This window comes from Belonocnema kinseyi, chromosome 9 (assembly GCF_010883055.1).
Source record: "Belonocnema kinseyi isolate 2016_QV_RU_SX_M_011 chromosome 9, B_treatae_v1, whole genome shotgun sequence".
NCBI classification, from domain to species: Eukaryota; Metazoa; Arthropoda; class Insecta; order Hymenoptera; family Cynipidae; genus Belonocnema; species Belonocnema kinseyi.
In genome coordinates, this window is record NC_046665.1 from 44,183,655 (window position 1) to 44,207,868 (window position 24,214).

The 24,214-nt window shown below is 31.5% G+C and overlaps 1 protein-coding gene across 1 annotated transcript in view; it reads left to right on the plus strand.

Annotated features, from left to right (window-relative positions):
* Positions 1–10,177: 10,177 nt before the first annotated feature.
* The window catches only part of LOC117179786, a 16,566-nt gene continuing 2,529 nt past the window's right edge, over positions 10,178–24,214 (plus strand). The window contains exons 1-2 of the mRNA XM_033371893.1: positions 10,178–10,300; positions 10,378–11,241. Of these exons, the coding sequence (XP_033227784.1) occupies positions 10,397–11,241 (845 nt within the window). The 5' untranslated portion in view covers positions 10,178–10,300; positions 10,378–10,396. The remainder of the gene's footprint in view (positions 10,301–10,377; positions 11,242–24,214) is intronic.

Sequence of the window (24,214 nt, forward strand, 5' to 3'; positions counted from 1 at the left end):
TTGCCTACTCACGCTCTTCACCGCGAGAAGTTTGAATTATTTTGAAGAGCATTTTTTTTTTTTAGATTTGATTATCCCTTTCCTGCGGGAAGGCACCCTGTGACTGGTCACAGGAATAATGTAAGATTACCCCCCCCGCCCCTTTTCCAACGCCTCGTGGGGGGTGGGAAGGTATCCTGTGACTGGTCACAGAAATAATGTGAGATCACACCGCTACCCCTTTTCCAACGCATCATACACGGAAAAAAAAATTCTTGAGGCGAACGAGTGAATCGAGAATATATTAAACTCAAAGAAAGTGTACGTTTGGATTAGGTAAAACGTCTGGTATCGCGAAAATGAATTTCCCTGAAATCCGTGTAAAGCATTTGGAGGTCAAGTTTGTTGTTTTTATCGCGTTTCTTGATATTTCAATATAGTTATCGCCTACAATCGCTACAAATGTAAATTACTATTATTGCATCATAAACTCCATTTAATATTAACAATCGCGCACATTTAAAGTGGTAAAAAGCGTTTAATTGTCCAAAGTAAATCTCAACTGTCACTGCTCCCGATTAGACGGTCGCCATTTTATTTCCCTGCTCCCATAATGCACCGGCGCTCTTCCGATAATTGCTTCAGACACCTATTCTTAATATCCCTGTTATAGCTATACTTATTAGGGGTTTGACTATACGATATCCCTGGTATATGGAAAATGGTCAAGGATATTCATTTTCGCTGATTCAGCGATCTTTCTAAATTCCTTCGTTCGTTTTCAGTTAAATGTTTGGCTATAATAAGGTTTTTTGATGATTTCACCATGAAAATCAAATTTGCGCCAATTTTCACTATCATATTCGAAATCAGCGCATCATAATACATAGGTATACGCAGTTTGAAGGAAATCGGGCGAATCCGCTTTTCGGAAGTTTATCCGACATTCCTTTTGTATGTCCCCGAGTAAAAATGCTTCGACTTGAGTTCGACTTGGTTATGTCTAGAGTTCGTCTCCAAGGCGCCGATGTCTAAGTGCGTCTCAAAACTGAGTCGAGACATAGGCCTTCGTCTTACTTTTATGGCCACGACGGGCAAAACGGCGTTTACTTATCTTAAGTCGAGCCTTGTCTTGGCTAAGACGACGTTTACTTGACTTAAGACGAGCCTTGCCTTGGCTGAGATTATCAAACCTTGTTTGGCTCATAAATGAGATTAAAATTGATGAATGAAAAATTTGTAATTATTAAATTAGTTATTTTTAATTTGAAAATTCAGAATCGGTGGGTCTGAACGAGTATAACCCTGAAAAAATTTCTTCAAAAAAATAAAAATTGTAACTTTGTAGAAGGATCTGCTAAGCTGTCAGAAATACGTAAAAACAAACAACATTTTCGGTATCATCGTCAAACAAGTATAATACAAATAACAATCCGTAAATAAGTTGATTTAATACGTATATTGTATGAAAATATACAAGATTGTTTAAGCATTAACAAAGATTAGCTTTTATGACTGTTAGAAATAACCTTTTTTTATGGCAGGCATACGCTCGAAGTTATAAACCGCACGTGTTCAAGTCATAAAAATACGACTAAAGAGATAGATTTATGTCTTCAAGACGTAAAAACTTGTCTCCAAGACATAAATTGAAGTCTAGCTCCGTCTCAAAACTGAGACATGTTCAAGTAGACCTTTTCGACTTCAACATGTCTTGATTGGGGATAACTCAAGTCGAACTCAAGTCGAAGCTTTTTCATTCGGGTCTTCTCTAGCGGCTAATTGAGGAGATTATTGAGGCGCAGGATTCGTTGCTGTCGCGTTATAATTGCTTTCATTTTCAAACTTCTCTGCTTGTGTACTTTTGTGATATTTTCGTATTTCTGCTTGGTCGTAGCTGTTATTGTTCATAATTATTCGAGAGCCTTTGATGACTGAAGTTCTCCCTTGGTTTTTGAGAATTTTTTTACATTATAAGAGCTTTTTGTACTGGTATCGTTGTTTATCTCACTGCTCTCTCGTGAAATCATTTCAGAACCCAATATTCATAGAGCCGGAGTTCTTTGCATTTTCAAAAATACTAGTTACAATTCACACTCTCAAACGAAATCAATATTTGCCTTGAGCCTTCTTGCTTACCCAATCTTCTTACAGATATAATGTCACTGTCTGCTATGTAAACTTCTGCTTTGTCTAGAGTTTTCTTCACTGTTGCTCGAAAATCCAGATTTTCAGAAGGTGTCTCTTTTATTTTAAATAAAAAAATATTCTTGGCTCTTTCCTTGTTCAAAAATAATCAATTTTTTTATTCGGAAACATGTACTTCATTTTCGAGAACTTTATTTCAACGCTCTAATTGACGATAATTATCTTTCTGCACATTGACGTCCATTGAGATTTTGACATTTTCTTCCTTTAAATCGTTAAATCTCTTTCAACGGATTCCAATTTCTTTTTTCTTGACTTCCTTTTTGTATTGGAAGCAATAGTGCTTTTAAGTCCTCATTAGTTCATAGAAAAAAACTAAGAATAAAATTTGTTGCACGAAATTTTTCAGAGCGATAAAGTTTTTTTTTATCTAACTTCGCGCCTTTCAAAAAACATGTATTTGTCGTGGAAAAACAAACGAAAGTTTAACCGATATTTGTGTAAAGTTTATACTGTGAAGTTAATTTTGGCTGCAGAGAATCTTTCGTCGGAAATCGATGTAAAGCTGATCTTCTGTTTTTTCTGTGTTGTAGTTATTATTCACTGGTATTTCGCACGTGAAATCAACTGAGACTTACTGCGAGTAATTCCACAATTAGTGATATAATACAAAAGAAAATTCTCTATTAAATTGAATCCCCTTAAATTGGTTTTATAGGGTCCCAAGCAACCCTCTTAAGTGATAAATTTGTTTTTGCGAGTTTTTGCGCTAATTTTGATTTTTTTGTAATGTTTTAGTACAAATTGTTTCTAATACATATAGTATTACTTTATATTCATAATCAGAAGTATTCAAATATTGTCCAATCAATTTTTTTCTGTTTACACCGACTTTCTCTTAGAATAGAGGTAGAAATTCGCGGTTTGTTTTTAATTTTCTAGCTTGTTTTTTAATTTTCAGTTACAATTAGGAAAGCATTACCTAAAAAGAATACAAATATAGTTTAAACCATTTTCGAAACATAACAACATTCTCTTGGAATAATACTAGAAAGTTGAGATTTTTTTCTAAAATTTCCAATCTTTTTCCAACTTTTCTCTTAGAGTCAGGTAATACTTAATCAATGTCAGCCAAGTATTTATCCAAAGAACTATTATTGTTTATATCTTAATTTTTGTCCGATCCCCCTTGCAAACGTGTCATTGCAGGCACGTGAAATAGGCCTAATGTGGCTGCTTCCAGCCCAGTGACCTTGGCACATGCGCACTTCGCCGCCAGGTCATAATGAAACTGTACGCCCGGTACATTAAACTTTACGCTCGTTACATTAAATTTTACGCTCGCAACAAATACATTGCACCACGCAATTGGGAATATGAATAAAAAAACCGTGAGCTGTCGTAGGTGCCCGGCAAAAGTGGTGATGTAAATTGAAGTAGTTTTCCGTTGAACCCTTTCATCATAAAATATTTACGAACGGAAAAAGGTGAAAAGGGTAACGGCAAAAGGGGGGAAGGTGAAAGGGGAAAAGGGAAAGGGGGAAATAAGAAAAAGATAAAAAGGGTCAATGAAACGGAAAAGGGTGAAAAGGGAAACGTTAAAAGAGGAAGGTTAAAAGGGAAGGTGAACCGATAAAGGGGAATGGGGACAAGAAAAAGGGAAGCATGAAATGAGAAAGGGGAAGATATGAAAAACAACAACGGTAAAGGGAAACGGGGAAAAGAAAAGGAAAGGTGAAAATGAGAAAGGCGTAATGGTGAAAAGGGAAAAGTAAAAATGGTGAAGGAAAGGGAAAAGGAGAATGGGAAAGGAGAAAGGAAAAGGGAAGTGGAAATGAGAAAAATAAAAAGGGAAAATAAGAAAAATAGAAGAGGAAAGTAGAAAAAGAACAAGGTTAAATGAAACGGGGAAATATATAAAGGCGAAAGGTAAAGGGGGAATGATGAAAAGGGAAACGTTAAACAGTAAAGGCGAATGAATAAAGGAAAAGGGAAGGGGAACATTAGAAAGGGGAAAAGGAGAAAAGGTGAAAGGATAGGGGAAGGGAAAAGGTGAGGGGAAAATGAGTAAGGCAAAAAGGGAAAATGGTGAAAGGGAAAAGTTAGAGATAGAGAGATTTCTTGATCCAGACCCTGCCGGTGTTGCGGTTGTTCGGATGCTCGGTCGACTGTTTTTTAAAAATTCACTCTCTTCCCAAAAGAAATTTCACTTTAAAATACACTGCTAATAATGTCAGAGCAAGTTTTCCGAGTTCATACCGTGCCATAAGAATTGATCACTTCAAAATTATATTTATCATTTCAAAACTAGCATCGCTGGACCCCATAGTCTCCCATTTGCTAAGTACGCTGTTTCTTCCTTTCAATTCTAATTTAAAATTTTCAAGGACACCAAACATACTTTATCTGCTTCACATGCTTGTTTTTAAGGAGGCTAGGGCAAAAAGTATAGTGTGTATCAAGGGCTTAGGGCTATTTTGCCTCGTGTGATAGCCACCTTCACTTCGCTTGGGCGGCAAGTACACATTCATCAAAATAGCCTTCTTTGCGCTCTCGATAGACAATGTACTATATTTTAGAGTAATGCTAAAAAAATACGGTTATATCTAAAATTTTCAAATTTTCGTCGAAGTTTTCAGTTCCTTCTGAGAAGAATGAGAATAATGCAAGTAACAAAAGATTAGTTAGTAGAGTTGAGGATTGCTTATATCTTCTATTAGAGTATCGCTAGAAAGTGACGATTTTTACTTAAACTTATAAGCTTGTTTAAACTTTTCTCTTAAGAGTGCACTAGCATACATAGATGATATAGTGTTGATGGCAGATGATGAAGAAGGGATGGAGGGCTTATTACAGGATTAGAGAAATACTGAGATTGGAAAAATTTAAAATTAAATGTAGAAAAGACAAAGATAATGATAATGAAGAAGTAAAAGAGTTTAATGTTTGGGATATACATTGCGAAAAAAAGGAGATCATAAAGCTCATATAAGAGAAAGGATAAAAAAGTAGCTGTGAGGATGAAAAGAAAGGAAAGAGATTGGGAGTTTACAAAAAATGTATATAAGGTGTACACTAGGGTTAGACTGAAGGACGCTGGGATATATGGTAAGAGAAGAATCACAAAGGGATAAATTAGCTATTAGAGCGGGAAACAGGGCATTTAAATAGTAGACGAGTCTGCGGGAGGGTAAGGGAGGAGAGTTGCGAGAAAGTGCTTAATGGATGTAGAAGAAAGGAGAGGGAGGCGATAGAATTAACGATATGGGAAGAAGAAAGAAGGGTGTTTTTTAATGCTAAAGATATAGAAGACGGGACTAGAGTAACTATTAAGTATTGGAAAAAGGGAGAGGGAAAGACAATTAGTAGACAGATGGGGGGGGGGGGTGATTAAAGAATAAAAATATAATAAATGGGAAAAGATAAATAAATAATAATAAATAATATAATAATAATAATAAATAAATAAAAAAGGAAGGAGTACCAAAGTATTCAGAAAGGAATGGGGCGAGAGAAGATCGACTAGAATAGCAAGATTTAGATTGGGAAACGAGGCAAGGAAAGGAATGCATTGAGAAAAGAAAGAGAACAGAAAGAGCAGTCTGTGAATAGGAAGAGGAAACATTGAAGCACGTTTGGGAAGGATGTAGGAGAGGAATGGAAGATAAAGGAAGCTGGCAAGAGAATGTGGTAAAGATTCTAGGGGAGGATGGATTGGGGGAAGAGTGGATAAAGGAGTTGGAGAAGGCTAGAGGAGCGAATGAGGAAGGATGAAAGAAGTTTTGTGAAAAAATTACAAAATGAAGGTACAAGAGAAGTGAAAGGAAAAAGAAGTATCCTTTCACTGGAAATAAAATCTTATTCTTCAGGATAAGAAATTATAAAATATGTAGTCGGAAGTATTGAAAGAAATGGAATGCATGTACACCCTTCGGGGACACCTTATGGATAAAAAAGAAGTAAACTGATCATTTTCAAAACAAAAATGAGTGACTTATTTTATTTTATTTTTTTAAACTAATTCGGAGGGTGAAAGCATGTAAATTCAAGAACACAAATTTTCAAATGCATTTCTGGACCACCGTGAGGAATCGTCAGTATTAGATATATCGCGTTGTTCCTAAATATTTTCTTTTACTATAAGCCATAGAATACAAACCAAAAATTACTTTTTGAATTTCATCCCCATAAGCGTGATCCTCATAAGTTCTAATTTTTATTTTTTGGCGGTTTTATTTGGTAAAAATTGTTTGTATTACATAAAATATTACTTTTTACTGACCCTACTTTTTTTAACTACTTACGTACAGTGAAGTAATCACATATCAAAGTTGGAAAAATAAATGTTCAAATAATTTATTATTTTTTATCTATTTTCTCTTAAAATAGTTTTAGAAAGTTTGCTCTTTTTTCTGTCAACTTTGTCAACTTTTCACTCAATCTAATTAATCAAAGCTAAAAAGACTTATTTATAAAAAAATTAAAATTGTTTATAACAATTTTTCTTAATGTAATGCTAAGAAGTAGCGATTTCTTGAATAAAATTCCAACTTTTTGGAAATTTCGTGAATTTAGTGTATGCAAAAACTTGCAATAGCTTTGAAAACTGAATAGAAATTGTAGACATTTGTTTACATAGAAACAAAAATTAATATTTTGGACACATTTCCTTAAAGCCATTCACACACAAAAAGTGGAAAAATTGGTAATTTGTGTTCTGGATTGAATCACAATACTCTCTTCGCGAGCGATCTAATCCTCCAAGTGTTCTTGTCCACTCGACCCTGTCACTCCCCCCCCCCCCCCCCCCCCCCCCCCACCTATGTGTGCCTTTCATATCGTCTGTATACGCACCATCTCCTTTTTTCCTTATCTCATCGACTATGTCAGCGGAAAGAGATTGGTTGCTATCACTACACGATTCGCATATTTGCGAGGAAAATCGAGGACGCAAGCATCTGATATACACTACCAGTCAAACGATTAGATCCATTTCTTTTTTGATGATTAAGTTCTGCTAAATTTAATTATGTCAGACTTAACATTTTTTTAAAGTTATTTAATGCTCTCACAATTTCCTATGAAATGAGCCCAGGATGAAGTAAATTCGTTCATTTTTAAAACATATATTGTAAAAATAATATATTTTAAAGATATTTGTCCGCAGCATCCCAATAGCTTATTAGCATAATGATTATTGTTGTTCTTTCACTTCGATAGGAAATTTCAACGTTATTTTTTAAAAAATTTCTCTTACCTATTAAAACTTTAGTTCTTATACTATGATAGGTAACATTTTTTAGATTTATTCTCATATGTAATGTGGAAAAATAGCTTTAAAATGAGTATAAGAACATTATAAAATGTTGATTATTTCCGATATTACCTCATGTTCAATAAAAGATTGAAATTTACAATGTCTTTGCAATATTAACTTGAAAAATAGACAAATAGGCTTCATCCTGGGCTCATTTTATACAGTATTTTGTATTATCAAATATATATACCATGAATATTATATTTAAAATAATTATACCGTTGCAAACAAAATTACAGTCGAAGAAAAAAATTGGGGCTTTTGGATCTTGAAACGGTAGTTCAAAATGGTTACTAGATTAACTCGTTTGGATACAAATATTTGGTTATTATAGCTAGATATTGTATTTTGGATACAGAGCTTGTTTCAAACTGGCATTTTCAACCGAGAAACTTTGTCTCGGCGGTATATTCTCTTTCACTTTAAAGTTTCCATTTGTTTTGTGGAATTCTATTACTCTGTCCTGGAATTTGCGGTTTATTAAACGTTCTCGTGCTAAAAACTATTTGCTCCTACTATCCCCCGAGAACTGTATCGAAACCATTTCACATCGGTCGCTTCGTAAACAGAGGAATAAAACATGCGGAGTTAATAAAAGATATCAGAGTTTGCTCTGAAGTTCTATGTTTCTTTATTTTGTCTCAAATAAAAAACTTCAAGAAATTTTTTCGGGGTTTTTTAAATGTTCTTTCAATGCAAAATTTTAATAAATACAAAACAAAACTTTTGAAAAGCATTTCAGAACTTATTTTGTCAGGTTTTATTTGATAAGTAAAGGGTATGGGCTTTAAGGAATATTAAAGTTATTCGAAGTCGATAGGAGTTCTTAAAACTTTCACAAAAGCAAATCCACCCTGAACCTGGTCTCTTACTTACTTCTGGACGAAACAACTCGAGAGGGCAAGATTATTCAGTGTCACCTAAAAGTTTTACGAGCTCCATTTTCGTTCCGAAGCTGCGCTTGGAGCTTAAGGGTACGATAAAATATAGATTTTCGCCAGATGACTTGAATTCTCTGACGTGAATGCGTATAAATGTAGTTCCTTAGTTTGTTCTACTTAAGGCTCGAAAAGGACATCTGTAACTGTTATGGAAAAATAATGAAAATGAATTCAAGAGATTTCGTGAAACATTACGTTACTCTTAGACATTTATAACAAAGAACAAATTAGAGACTCGAAAAAGAAAATTTCAAATTTATGTCAGGGCAATTTATGTCAATTTATGTCTTAAAAGTTCAAATTGTAAAAAAATGAATATTTTAAAGTGAACTATTTGAAACTTAAATGTTAAAAATGTTTTTATTTCATATTGATATTTAACAAAAATTAAAATTAAAAAATTCCTTTTGGTTGAACAATTAAAATATTGTTAAAACAATGTTCCAAGTAAACGATTTTATATTTTAAAGTTTTCCCTATTTTAACTTAAAACTTTTAAAATTGCGGAATTTCGGAATAAAGCGTCCGTTGTTAAAAAAATTCAAAGCAAAGCATTCAACATAAACAATTTAAGATATATATATATATATTTTTTTTTTCAAATAGAAATGAAAATTTATTTCGGCAACAGTGACTCGAGGAACAAAGGTATATTCCAGTATTGAGACCATTGTGGCCTTAAGTCTCAGAGCCGATTGAATTGACGCACGATCCTGCAGAAGATGGGATTTTATCGTCTCAAAAGAGGGCGATGTATTTCCAATGCATTTTTAAGGCCTTTTTTCTAGTGCGTCAATAAGGGAAGTTACGCGTGTCGCGAAAAACCTTCGAGGTTCCCCCGAGGGATTATCCACTCACGCGTTTCTACAGTCAGGATACAACGGGTGATAAATAACAAATAAGCATAAAATTTTTCGATATTTTATTTTCTTAAAGTCTTTCAACGTTGGAGAAGCTAAGATTACGAACGTGAAAGATAACACCAAATTTGCTTTAATTCTAATGAAATCTTTTGATTTTTTTGAATTTTTTAAACCAATTAAGAATTGAATAATTATTTTGAATTTTTGGAATTATCTTGGATTATTTCGAAGGATCTTTATTCTGTGAATTCTTTTGAATTCTTAAAAATATTTTGAGGTACTTGAATTATTTTGAACTACTAGAAATCCTATATAATTAAATTCGTTTGAATGATCTTTAGTTCTTCAAGTTATTTTGAATTTTTAAAATTCTTTTGAATGTTTTGTGCTTGTAAAAATTCTTTGATTTTTTAAAATTTATTCTGTATTATATTGACTTTTGTACATTCCTTTACATTCATTAAATTGTTTCGAATTGAAAAATTTTGTTTGAATTTTTAAAATTATTTTTAATTCTGCAAATTCTTCTTGATTATTTAATTTTTCTGTATTTTTTTAATTCTTTAAAATATGAAAAATTCTTAGGGATTCTTCCAATTCCAGACGTTAGAATAAGAATTTTTAAATACTGAAGTTCTTTTCATAGCGAATTAAAATTTTTTTTAATCATATTGAATTCTTTTAAATTAAAAACTTAATTATTAAACTATTAAATCAAAGAATATTGATCTAAAATGCATAATAGAAAATGTATAAATATTTATAAAGTCCTGAAAGTTGCAAATTAAATTGAATTTTTGTTATCCAATAAAAGAACAAGAGAAGATTTTTCATATGGGCCCTGGAGATTCAGTGACGGCCCTGTAGATAAGATATTATGAGTCAGCATCAGCTGACTCTATTTTTGTGCTAGTCATATTTACTTCGTCGATGCTTTAACTGTATCTCAATGTTCTGTGCCTCAAAACTTTGATTTTTAGCAGATATTAAAAACCAAAAATTTTATTATAGTGTGTAACAAGTCAGAAACACTCAGCATATAATTTTGCAAGGTAAGCAGATAAGGAGTCATTGAAACTTAAATTTTGAAAATTAAAATCTAGAACCTTTGAAAAATATTACATTGTAGGTAAAATAAAATTGAAAAAATGACGGTCCGATCCAATCAAATTCTTGAGCCCCAAGAATGTTTGGATATCATACAGAAAAAATTGAATCAAAACTCGATGGAAGATTTCTCTTTAATAAAATATGAAATTGTTTCCGTCGGAAAAGCTAATGGATATTTGGGACAGTATTTTTATCTCAAAGCTTCAGTTGCGCGCCCAGAGTCACCAACAGATAGGAGAAACATAACATTTTTCATAAAGCTTCGCCCACCAAAAGGAACAAAACAATATGATGTTGTCTGCAACAGTGGAATGTTCAACAGAGAAGTGCGTCTTTATACCAAATTGTTTCCTGAAATTTTAGACCAAAGTGATAGAGAATATGTACCAACTTGTTATTTGGGCTTGGAAAATGACATTTTAGTGCTGGAGGACGTTGTTTCAAAGGGATTTGGAACGTTAAAAGATAGATTAGGAACACTTGACCTAGATCACTGCAATGTTGTGATGCAAAATTTGGGAAGGTTTCATGCAAAATCTGTAATATTTGAGGAAAGAAACAAGACAAATTTAATGAATTTTTGTCGAGCGAAAAAGATTGTTATTCGGTCGTATGATGGACCCCCACCTTCAGTTTTTACGATTGGAGTTAAATGTGCTCTATCTGTTCTTGACCTCTTATCCGAATTAGATTCGTTGACTCGCGATAAATTCAAGGCTTTTGTGAATGAAATTCAAAGCAAAATACACAAAATGCTTGTACCTTCTGCAAAAAAAAGAAATGTACAATTACACGGTGATTTGTGGACTAATAATATAATGTTCAAATACAGAGAAGATGGCAAACCACTCCAATGTTATTTTTTAGATTTTCAGAATACGAGGTGAGCTTATATTCTAATGTAATAATAGTGAGTGTATACAGTAAAAGTGAAGGGAAAATATGATGCCAATTAATTATTACATATGCTATAATTATAAAATTATTTCATATGTTACATGAAACATTCATGATGCGAGTTTCCCAATAATATTACCTTAGAGGACAAAGTGGAATTAAAAATTTGGAAAATAGTACCAAATTACATTCCAAATAAAATGAAATGCAAGAAATTATTTTTTAATTAAAAAATAATTTAATCAAAAATTACATTGAACCTAAATAATGTAAATGTACATGGTCCCTAATTCTGGCAAAATGAAAATTATGCAATGTTGAAACTTTGCAAATATTTAAATGACATCTTTAAATAGAATAAAATTAAGAGAATCCTTCAATTTCAATACAACAAATAAGGGTAGGCTACAGGGTAATCCAAAACGACTTTCTGTTGCTAGAGGGCAAATATTTTGTAAGGTTTCCCGAAAAATAAATTACATGTAAAAATGGGGAAAAAAGCTAGTGGTTATTAACTTTTCTTAAATTTAATTTCATTCACATTCTTAAGAAATAATCAAGCCATCGTTTTCAATCAATAACGTGTGAATTCGACGCCCCAACCACTTTTTATTTCGTACTTTTTGGAATTAATAACACAGGGAGTGCATTTTGAGAATAATTTCTTTCTTTATTGACCCCACTTTAAAACGCGCCATTGCATACATGTGAAGCAGGCGTAATGTGGCCGCTTTCAGCCCACTGGCGTTTGCACATGCACGCTCCGCCAACGGGCAGACATAAAACTTTAGGCCCGCTGAATGAAACTTTACGCCCGATACATAAAAATGTACGCTCGCTACCCATACGCTACGCCAAACAAATGAAAATATAGAGGAAACTATATTTATCTAAAAAAAGTTGCATCATTGGACCCCACAGTATCCCTTCTGTTATAAGCTTTTTCTTCCTTTCACTTATAATTTTAATTGTCAAGAATAGCAATCATCCTTTATCTGCTTGAAATATTTGTTTTCCAGGAAGGAAGGACAAAAAGTATCGTGTGTATCAAGGGCGTGCGGCTATTTGGCTTTGTTTACGCCCTCGATACACAATGTACTATTTATTAAGTTATTTTTCAATTGCTGTAACAATTTATGTTCGCTTCAATTTTTGTTTTCCTACGAGATAATGAAAAGTTCGTATTTTTTGTTCAAGACATTCGAACCTTTCTTTCTTCGCTCTGTCTTTATCTTCCATTCTCTCAACATGTCCAAACCATCGCAACGAATTTCTTTCACACGTTTAACCCTCTACCGCCCACAGTGACATATATGTAACGTTTGGAAGACTTGAGTTTTTTAAAATATGACTTTGAGACGAACAGTAATTTTTAACGCAAGGATTTACATGAAAGTCAGGACGGTAATGAGCTAGAATTTTAGTTTTGTATACACTCCGCCATAGGAATAATATGCCTAAATATCTCAAAATTCAGAAAAAAAGAAATTTTTAAGGGCGGTAGAGGGTTAAAACAGTGTCTCATCTATACAATGCTGCACATTGTCTTCTCACATTTTCCTTCAAACGCCATAATTTTTGTATCATTCATTTTAACTTTAAGACCCATGTTATTGATGCTTGTATTTAGTCTGCTCAAAATTCTCTGCATGCGCCTTCGATTGACTCTGCCTATATAACAAACTTATATTCTGCAAACGCTACTCACGCTTCTTCCTTGTCTGCACCCACACCATCTTCGTCTCAGAGGGCCGTTCTCAGACACTTGTCCACGAATATAATAAATAGTCTTGATGATATAACGCATCCTTGTGCCGCTAGTAATATCTGTAACCGGGATTCGCGAGAATTCTAAAAGACTATATCAAAAACGCCCGAAGGCTTCCGAGCTATTCCGTCTATAGCCGAGTTCGCGACGATCACACTGACCGACTGTACTGGGACTTGGGATTCCCCGCCAAATCTCTTTAATGATGCGTCTGTTTGTAGTACACAAATGTTCGTAACTCGTGAAATTTAAATTAAAGTTTAAACCAATTTTAATTTGGAAATTTTTCATTTAAACTTTCAATAATTTAAACATATAAAATAGAAGCTTTTAGCACTTTTCAATTGAAAAATTTTAATTAAGTGTAATTAAACTGCAAAACTTTAACCTTCACACCTTGATAAATTGAATTGTTTAAAGATCTCTGGTTAAAAAATATGAATTCGCGCCATTGTTTTAAATTCTCTAAATTAAAACTAATCCTCAATTTCAACTCGCATTAACAAAAATGTGAAGGAATGAAACATGTCCCTCTTCCAACCCAATAAAAACGTAATAAAAAAAGTTTCTTTGGAAAATATAGATTGCAATGAATTTAGATCAAAGCTCGGTATAAAATTTCCAAAATCTTATTTGAATTTTTATCAAATATAAATTAATATCTTTTAAATTAATTGCAGAACGCAAAACAAATAAATACGATCGACCTAATGTCAATTAAAAAATCGTCTTTACTGTTATAATAGTCGGGGAAATTAAAAGACGATTTCTTTTAAAAAACAGCAAAGATATCATCTAACTATATCAAAAAATGAGTGCCTCTTCCTATTTCCAAAAACTTTAAAAAATAAATTCCCTTCCTTCTAGTTCTACAACAACCGTAGCAATAAAAAAAAACTATTTTAAGTTAAGAAAAAATTGAAAGTCAACACTTCCTCTCCTTCGACTCAATAAAAAAAATCATTTTTAATTATCCTCTTGTAATTTAGAAGAAAAAAAAAACGAAAATAAAAAATTCTTTTTTCAAACACAATAAAAATCTTGGAAAAAATTGCCTCTTCCAATTAAAAAACGGTATCTCTTCCAACTCAATAAAAACTTTACAAATATAAAATGTACTGCCAATTTACCAAAAATTAGAATTTTCTATATTTTTTTAGTATCCTTTTCTAATTCAGAGAAAAAAAAACAAAAATAAAAAATTCTTTTCTCAAACACAATAAAAATGTTGAAAATAAAAAATTGACCTCTTGCAATTAAAAAGAAAAAAACAATATCTCTTTCAACTGAATAAAAACTTTACAAATATGAAATTTACCGCCAACTTAACCAAAATTAGAATTACATCATTTCAAGGTTGATAAAAATGTTAAAAATACAATACTTTACATTTTTCCACACATTAAAAATGTAAATATAAAAAAGTTCCTCTTGCAATTGGAAAGAAATTAAATACTAAATTGATTATATTTGTTTAATTTTGGTCGTTTAAAATGAATAATTTTTAATTGTTACTTAACGTTACAATAACAATTGTAACGTTAAAAGCTTAAATGTTGCACTCTGAAATTTTTACCATTCAAGGCTTTCTATTTCAAACGATTCAGTTTCAAATTGTTTACTTTTGAATATTTGATGTATAATTGTTCATTTAGACATTTTATTAATTAACCATTTTTGATCTGAATGGGTTAAAAATGTAATATTTTCAAAAAAGTGAAAAACTGAAAAAGTGAAATTTTCAACGTAAAAATCTGTAACTTATTTAAATTAAAAACGATTTAGCATCATATTGTAAAATAATATATTTTTCAATTTTTAAAACTCGAAATACAGTTTCGTTTTAAAAACCATTAATTAATTGATATAGTTTTATTATTAAATTCTTTCAATTAAAAATTTACATTTAGAAATTACGACATAAATCCTTGTGAATAAATAAATTCACAATCACACTCATTTCTCGGCTTTTTTCGGTCTCGAAAAATTCCTGGTCATTTCCTGGTTTTCGGTCCAGCGTCTACCCCACAAATGATAAGTTAACAAAGCTCCAGATATAGATTATTGGGAAGATAAAATTTAGTAAATGATATCTAGTGTTATTTGACGAAAAATTTTGTTATAGGATTATTTCTTTCAAATCTTAAACACTAGAAAAGTCGTGGTAGGGTAAGAGCCCCAATTCTTGCCCCCCCCCCCAATTGTTGGCACCCTTCTCTAGATCTTATGAAATAATAAGAGAATAGAGATAAATATCAAATTGTTTTTTTTTTTTTAATGATGCAGACATTTTTTCGTAGTAATATGTATTCATCTTATGCTAAACAATAATTTATGTGTTCTGAAATTACAAAATTCAGCCTTGTTTCTAGGCTGCAAAGATTTTTCAGGTTAGCTAAAGAAAATTTTTAGATAATTGCAGTTTTCAATTTACTCCTAGTAACGTTATAATTAACGGAAGTGACTATTTTCTTTTCAGTACATTTCGAGGAAACGTTAAAATTGTTAATAATAAATAACTAAGATTTAAATATAATTTATTTAATAAATAATAGGAGGTGTCAATACATTTTCAATCTAAAGCACTGTATGCAATTCCTGGCACCCCCTGTCAAGAATTGGATTGTATGTTCTTGCAATGATTTCTATTCTTGGCAATCGGAAAAATTATGGTTATGTTCGTTTGTTGTTGTGTAAAATTCAGAATCAAAGACTGAATTAAAGGTAAAAACAATATTTTAAAGTAAATTACTAAAGCCCTACTTAAAAGAATTAAGTAAGTAATTATATTGAGTGATATATGTTATTCAGAAATAAGAGTAAATTCGCAATTTAGCGATGTAGACTTAACCACAAATTAGGCTAATGTATATATCACTCAGAACTAGTCTATCCAACAAAGTTACTGCCTGACTTACATATAGAAAAAGTATCTCGGCTGTAATTTTTAACACTTCTGAAAATGTGTTAAATAATCATAAGGCCGATTTAAATAGTTTAGAGAGAAAAGAAGTATCTTGTAACCAGTTTTCAGGTTAGCATACAACTGATGAGACATTACACGATTCCGCAAATTTGAGAAGAAAAGCGATTTCAGCCTAGCACTTATAAGAAATTGCATTAAAATGTGTAAAAACGGAAATATGCATGATTACCAAGAAGATAGAAATAGAAAAAAGTTAGGAACCAAAAAGACTATGAACTAAAAAAAATCAATTTTCAAATATTAACGATCTTATTTATTTTTCTGGAGGAGTTATTAGAAAAAGAAAGTTAAGAGCTAAAGACACTAAAAAAAAAGAAAATCAATTTTAGAAAAAAACCGATTCTACAAATTCTGCTAAAGCAGTCAAAAGAAGCCGAGGATCATAAACTCTAAATTTGGATTAGATAGATGCCGATAATTAAGTCATTTAAGCCAGACTATTTGTTTATAAATAAAAAATAATTGATAAACAATGTTTCTCTTGACTATTCACTTAATAGTGATACTATTAAAGTTTTGTTTAATCTGATTCCTTCACTATTTCATCTTCATATGAGTAGGGTGCCAATAATTGGGGCCATCCCTGCCAAGAATTGCGTCAACACTGCCAAGAATTGCATTTTTTAGGCTAATGAGCTAATTTAAATTATTTTTTCAGTTTTTAATATATATTGAGGCAAATAAAGCTTAGAATTTGATACCCTATTATATTAGCACTGTATATATTAATTTACATTTATCACACGTAGAGTTTTTGACATTAATTTCTTTCTCAAAGCCTGAAATTTGCCTTAACGTGCCGACAATTGCGTACTTTACCCTACCTAACAAAAAATTTAATTACGCTCTGCGTCTGCTCTGAGAGTAATTAAAATATTTGAAATTTAAAATTGGACTGATAATTCAGAATTTAGCAGGTTCACATTGCCATATTTATTATTTTATTTTAATTACTTTAAATAATGCATAATGAATATTTTTTTCATCTTTATTTTGAAGTGAAATGTTTAACATTTTTGTTTGATATAATTGCACATTTTTCAGGAGGTTCGAACAGAATTTCTTCCTGAATATATTTGACTGAAAATATGAATAAATATGCTCCGAATTTTAAGCAAATTTTAAAATAGTGAAAAACAATTGATAACAAATAATAGAATGCTCATTTTTCTCTTAGGCTCAAGTAGGTTAGAGTTCAATATATTAAAGGTATTCTTCGTTCAGAGATTAATTTTTTTGGTGGTAATTATAACTTTCCTAAAAGCTTGTACTATTAGGAAATTTCTTGTCCTTCTATAAAATAACTTTCATAAATTAAGAAACACTATTTGATTTTATATACAAAAATTATACCGTTCCTATACAGTTATATATTTATAAGGACCAAAAAGAATAATTTGTATAGGGGAGATATTTTTGAAAATGTACTTCTTCGGACCATGCTTTATTTATTGCTATTTTTTTAACACTTTTAATAAACTTAGTTAACTAATATTTAGCCATTTACAGATGGATAAGGAATGTTTTTTCAAAAGTATTATGTAATACGATCAGAATTGCTTTAAACAATGTGATATTTAATACTTAAATGGCTTATTTCTAAGGAAAATTATACCTTTGGAAAATAGAGATACCTGGCAACAACCTAGAATTGTCAGGGAATTTTTTATACAGAATTTGAGTAGACGCACAGTCGTCTGAAATAAGAATTTACTGTTCATAATCGCCCACATGTCGTATTTCTTAACCGATTTAAAGGTTTTTTTTAGAAATGCCCAGCAATTTATTTTTAAGAGAATTGTGGTTTGCTTTTTTAAAATTTTTTCACAGAGCAACAATATATAAACAAATATAGTGACAAAATTGACCATTTTAGCTTTGTAAATTTTCATCTCATGAAAAAATGCAGATACAAACTCACTATCAGCCGGAATTATTTGTCATGCATTCATAGAACATAATTGATTTTAATAATATTTAACTTTATTATTATAAACTATTTTTATAAATAAATTCTTATTAGTGTTTTTTTATCATAGAAAAAATCATTTATTTCACGCTAGTTGCTAATATTTTTCATAAGAGTCATAATTTGTAACAAAAAAATTAGCATGAGTTAACAACTATTGTTTTTATAAACATCTCTATGAACGAATTCTTTTGTAAACGAGCTGTTCTCATAGCTGAACTGATTTTTCTGCACAAAAGTGATTCACAATTGTCTTAAAGCCATTTACATACTTTAAGCTTTATCAAACATAAACAATATAGATTGTTTATAACAATTTAGTTAAACAAGTTTCCTAATCGGCCGTTTCCTCGTAGAAAAAATATTTTTTTCTTCAATAATTATTAGAGTGACACTTATTGCGGTGACTAACCAACGAAATTAAATAAAGAATAATTTATATGATTGTTATAAACAATTTTTGTAACAAAACTATGATTTATTTTTTTCACATGCAAAAAGGACGGTTTTCCACTGAAACCATCCGACAATAAACTAACAGTGATTCTAAAATTAGATATGGGATATTAAATAATAATTTGCGTAATTGTTAATAAAAATTTTAAAATAATGCGTGACAATCTGCGGTTGGTCGTAGAAAAAAGTTATTTTTTCTTCAATCATTTTTGTGATAATCTTATTTGTGTTATTGTATCAATGAAAAAATTGATACTTATAATAATAATGAGATTATTATAAAAAACTTAAAATAAATAAATTACGATTCAGAATTATGGACAGTTTTCTACAGAAATGGTTATTAACAATTACGCAAATTATTATTTAGAATCCCTGTTAGTTTATTGTTTGATAATTTCAGTGGAAAACCGTCCTTTTTGCATGTAAAAAAATAAATCATAGTTTTCTTAAAAAAATTGTTTGTAACAATCATATAAATTATTCTTATTTAATTTCGTTGGTTAGTCACTGCAGTAAATGTCGTTCTAATAATTATTGAAGAAAAAAACATTTTTTTTCTACGAAGAAACGGCCGATTAGGAGACTTGTTTAACTAAATTGTTATAAACAATCTATATTGTTTATGTTTGATAAAGCTTAAAGTATATAAATGGCTTTAGAGACAATTGTGAATCACTTTTGTTCAGAAAAATCAATTCAGCTTTGAGAAAAACTCGTTTATAAAGAATATCTTTATAGAAATTGTTTATAATAATTAAGTTAAATATTATTAAAATTAATTATGTTCTATGAATGCATGTGCAATAATTCCGGCTGATAGTGAGTTTCTATCTGTATTTTTTCTTGAGATAAAAATTCACAGAGCTAAAATCGTCAATTTTGTCATTATATTTGTTTATACATTGTTGCTCTGTGAAAAAAGTTAAAAAGAAGCAAACCATAATTCTCTTAAAAATTAATTGCTGAGAATTAAAAAAAACTTTTAAATCGGTTAAGAAATACGACCTGTGGGAGATTATTATTATTACTTTTTAATATTTGTATTGATATCTTTCAACATATAAAATATCAACATAAAACATATAGAATATACCGATTAATAGTATAAATTTCCGCGATTCTTTCTCAAATGAGCTAATAATTACTTTTACATTTTATAAAATAAAAAAAAACCTGACACTCCAGAACTGTCGCTTCATCCAGAAAAATATATTTTTCAAATTATTCTGTCTGTTAGTCTGTAGATTATTAGTTCGTTAGCACGATAACTTTTGAAAGAGTTTACAGTTTGGCTTGGACTATGGTATATTTTTGAGTGTTCTAAACTAAAGGTCAAGTTCTTTAGCCAGCCATTTTGGATAAAAATTTAAAAAGCGAGTGCATATTAAACATTTTTGAGACAACTGTTTTTCAAGATTTAAACATTCTTTGTAGGGATATTTATAGTATTCAAAAACACGAACAATTTATCCTAATGATGATTCAGAATTTCAAGCACATGCAAAATACGGAAAAGGTGCGTGGATAGAAACTGTGCATTTGAAAAAGATCTACAAATTTGTTATTTATCACCTTTTAATAGGGTGCGTAAATTTTATTTTAATCGTGAAAAACATAATAAAGTGTAAAAGAAAAAATCCGCCTGCTGCGTGGGCAAATTCTCATCACAACTTTCGTCTTTTGATTTCTTGTTTCTCTCGTGTGTGGGGTTTCAAAAAAATTATTTTTTTTATGCATAAAAAAATGGCACATCAGAAACTATACTTTTTCATTCAACAATTTCACAGAATTTTAAAGACTCTCAAATATCGAAATGTATTTTCAATATATTTTAAGAAGCATATGAAGTCCATGTAATTGTGTACATTCATATGCTTCTCTCCGTCTTCCTTTTTGCTATGCTACTATAATAATTATCGTTATTCGAATCCATTATAAAATTAAATACAGAAACTTAGAAATACTGTAATTTTTTTATGTAAGAGTCTGAAATTCGTACGATTTATTCAAATCAGAGATACTACTCTGCGTTTTCATAGTCACTATTCGACTTTTTCTAACCGAACCTCGATTATCCCTAAATTCGTAGACTTTATTTGAATTATGGATATGCGATTAAAGAAATACTAATATCAAAAGTCTCTCCGTGTATATTGTTTTTATTGCTAGTAGGAGCCATCCACTGACTCCGGACTTTTTCAGGACTTTCTAGAGTTTACCAATTGCACAGAAGACTTTTTTCCTTACTCTAAAAATTTTTTCCGTGATTCGCCTCTAGCTAAATATTTGGTCCGCTCATTATCTTCCTGACATAAAACTATATTTGAATTCCCATGTCTTTCCTTTTGCTATTTTCATGACCCTATGAATAAGTATTTTGAAATATATATTTTGTTTACTGTACTTAGCAAGCTGATATATCTGTTTTTTATAATGGGACGATTTTTCCATTCATCTGAAACTTCCCTTATCTCGATATATAAATTTATAAACTCGCTCAACGTATGAAGTATGTATGCGTTAATACCTTCTATACTGGTAGACGCCATTATTTAAGTTCTTAATTATATCCCTAAACTCAAAAGCACAGATTCTTTCAACTGGGTTTTCTAGCGTAGCGTCTTCTAGGTCGCAGTTTTGTGCTGCCCTACACCCAGTGGGCACAAAATTTGGCGACGTCTTTACGACATCGTTATGACATCTTTACGACAACTTTACGACATCCTATGTCCATGTCGTTAAGTCGTGTTTACGATATCGTAAATATGTCGTATGATCTGACGATGTCTTTACGACATTGTAAAGATACTGTAACAACATGGACATAGGATGTCGTAAAGTTGTCGTAGAGATGTCTTAACGATGTCGTGAAGACGTCGCCGAATCTTGTGCCCACTGGGCAGCTTCACTTCCCGGTAAGGCGGCGTAAATTAAAATCCATTTAAAGAGTTTAAATATGGTTTAACACACAAAGATTTAAATCCAAAACAATGTCGTTTTCTGCAGTTTACATTTCGATTCCCTTTTAATTCAAAGAATTGCATTTAATTTGAAAGTATCGACAGGTAATGGGAATTTTCGTGTTGTTTCAACTCGCTAAAAACATAAATGCGTGACTTTTATCAATAATTTTAAATATATCGGTGCACACATAACGCAGTACAGACTAACAGTACATTTTGTATTGTCAGTTATATGGGTTTCACTTTTTTTCTTTTTGAATGAAAACATAAATTTGTTTCAATAGGCTCCCGATTTGTGCTCGATAATATATTTATTTCGTGCTTAATAATGTACTTACCTCGCGCTACGCGCTCTCTCTTTGCAGTTCGCCCACATTTGTGCACAAGCTTTTTAAAATTAAATGTCAAATCATCGACAACTGTAATTTGGTGATTGCGAATTTTCTTCTGTTAAAACTTCTTCGGCGTTAACGAATACATTCTCATTACGTGTCTCGCGCTTCGCACCCGATTTTGTCCAAAATGTAAACTTTTCTACATTATTCAGATATTCCAAAATACTGTACACATTTTATTTATCATGATTACTTTAATATTTGTTTTCTTATTTTGCACTAACTTTTATGCTCAGCTACTCTAAAAAATCTATCATTTCAATAAATTTATATTATTGCAGTTTACAATATGCATTGGAATTAGAAAAAAAGTATTTTCAGTGTCTTATTTTTATAATTAAAAAAAGTACGCATCATATTCAAAAAAATTGTTATTAAACATTTTATAGCATCTTGTGTCGTTTGTTAAAAATGTAATTTTTTTTAATCTTATTTTTTACAATAGAGAGAAAATTTACTACTCCTTTCTAAAAATTATGAATAAAGAATTTGTATGTCCTTTTTGGGTGAACAACTTTTATCAATTTTTTTTCGTGCGTTAAGTCGTTTTTTCCAAAAATTGAATTTAATAAAAATTTTATTTTATTTTTTACAATTAAAACAAAAACTACGCATCCTATCGAAAAATGAAGCTAGAGAGGTAAGACAGGACAGGAAAGTATGGCGTCAAATAGTTAATAAAAAGAGTGTCAGTGGAGCAAAAGACGCCTAAACCAAAAGACCTTGGATACGAATGGTTTAAAGTGGGGAACCTTACATAACGACTTTGTGAGGATCTTCACTTGGGTTGATAGCTAGAAAGATCGATCAGCAACCTGGATCGGAGCAGTGTTGCGGAACGAACGCGTTATTTAAATAAGTAACACGATAATTCTGGATCAATCTTAAAATTTTATATCCCTTCCTCACCTGGAAAACTTGACCTTTAGTTTAGGATACTAAAAGAGTATACCAAATGTCAATCCAATCTGTGAATTCTTTCGAAAGTTATCATTCTAAAAAACTAGAAATCTACAGAAAGAAAAGGCAATTTTAATTATATTCTAATAACAAATCGGCTTTAGATTTTGAGCTTATAATCGGTCGACACTTATTAGTGTCAGAGGAAAAGCACTGCCATGTGTCACTAACCCATCCAATCGTATGAATATATCCACAATTAAGCCATTTCCCTTTCGGGGTAAGCGTGAATCACTCGGTGAGGGAAAGGAGTAATGTGTGGAAGGGATAGAGAATTTTCGGATTCATCCACAAATCTCGTATTATTTATGTAAATAACACGTTCGTTCCGCAACACTGCTCCGACCCAGGTTGCTGATCAATCACTCTAGCAATCACCCCAAGTAAAGATCCTCACAAGGTCGTTATGTAAGGTTCCCCACTTAAAACCATTAGCATTCAAGGTCTTTTGTTTTAGGCGTCTTTCGCTCCATTGACACTCTTTTTATTAACTATTTGTCGCCATACTTTCCTGTATTGTCTTACCTTTCTAGCTTCTTTTATGTCCATACATTTTTTTATGCAGGCTCTCGTGTTTTTGTGACTTCTTATGTCCCTTCTAACTAGGGTCTCATTCACACATTCTAACCATTCTTTCCGCGGTCTACCTCTGGACACGCTGCCATTTACTTTAGCTTGATACACATGTTTCGTTAGTCGTTCATTTGGCATTCTCTCAACATGCCCGAACCATCTTAACCGATTTCTTTCCCATGCGTCTACTAGCGTCTCTTCTGCACTACATTCTTTTAGAATTATCTCGTTACTTACTTTGTCCATCAAAGTTTTCCCGCATATTATGCGCATGAATCTCATGTCAATTGCGTTAATTTTACTGCTCTACCAATAACCTTCTTACCTTCGTTTATGCGTCTATCTAATTCCTCATCTATCTTCCCGTCCCTAATAAATAAGCTACCAAGGTATACGAACTTATCAACTTGTTCAATTCCCTCATCATTTAATAAAATATTGCATAGTGTTTTCTCACTCTTTCCTTCGAACACCATAGTTTTTGTTTTATTTGCGTTAATTTTGAGGCCCATGCTCTTCATGCTTGCATCTAGTTTTATTCAACATTCTTTGTAAGTCTTCGATTGATTCTGCCATAACGAGCTTATCATCTGCGAACGCTAACCCACGTATCCTTACTGTTTCGAGATCCACACCCTCCTCGTCGAAAACAGCCATTCTTAAACACTTCTCCATAAATAATATAAATAAGCATGAAGACATAACGCATCCTTGTCTAACTCCTTGAATAATATCGAAACAGTCACTCAGTTTCCCATTCACTCTTACACTCGCTTTGATACCCATATGAGACTCCGGATTCTATAACCACGCATAAAATTTGCCTGGCCGCTTCAGGCCGCTCGAGTTGGCCCCTGATGGCTTGAAAATCAGTTTTCGAAAATTC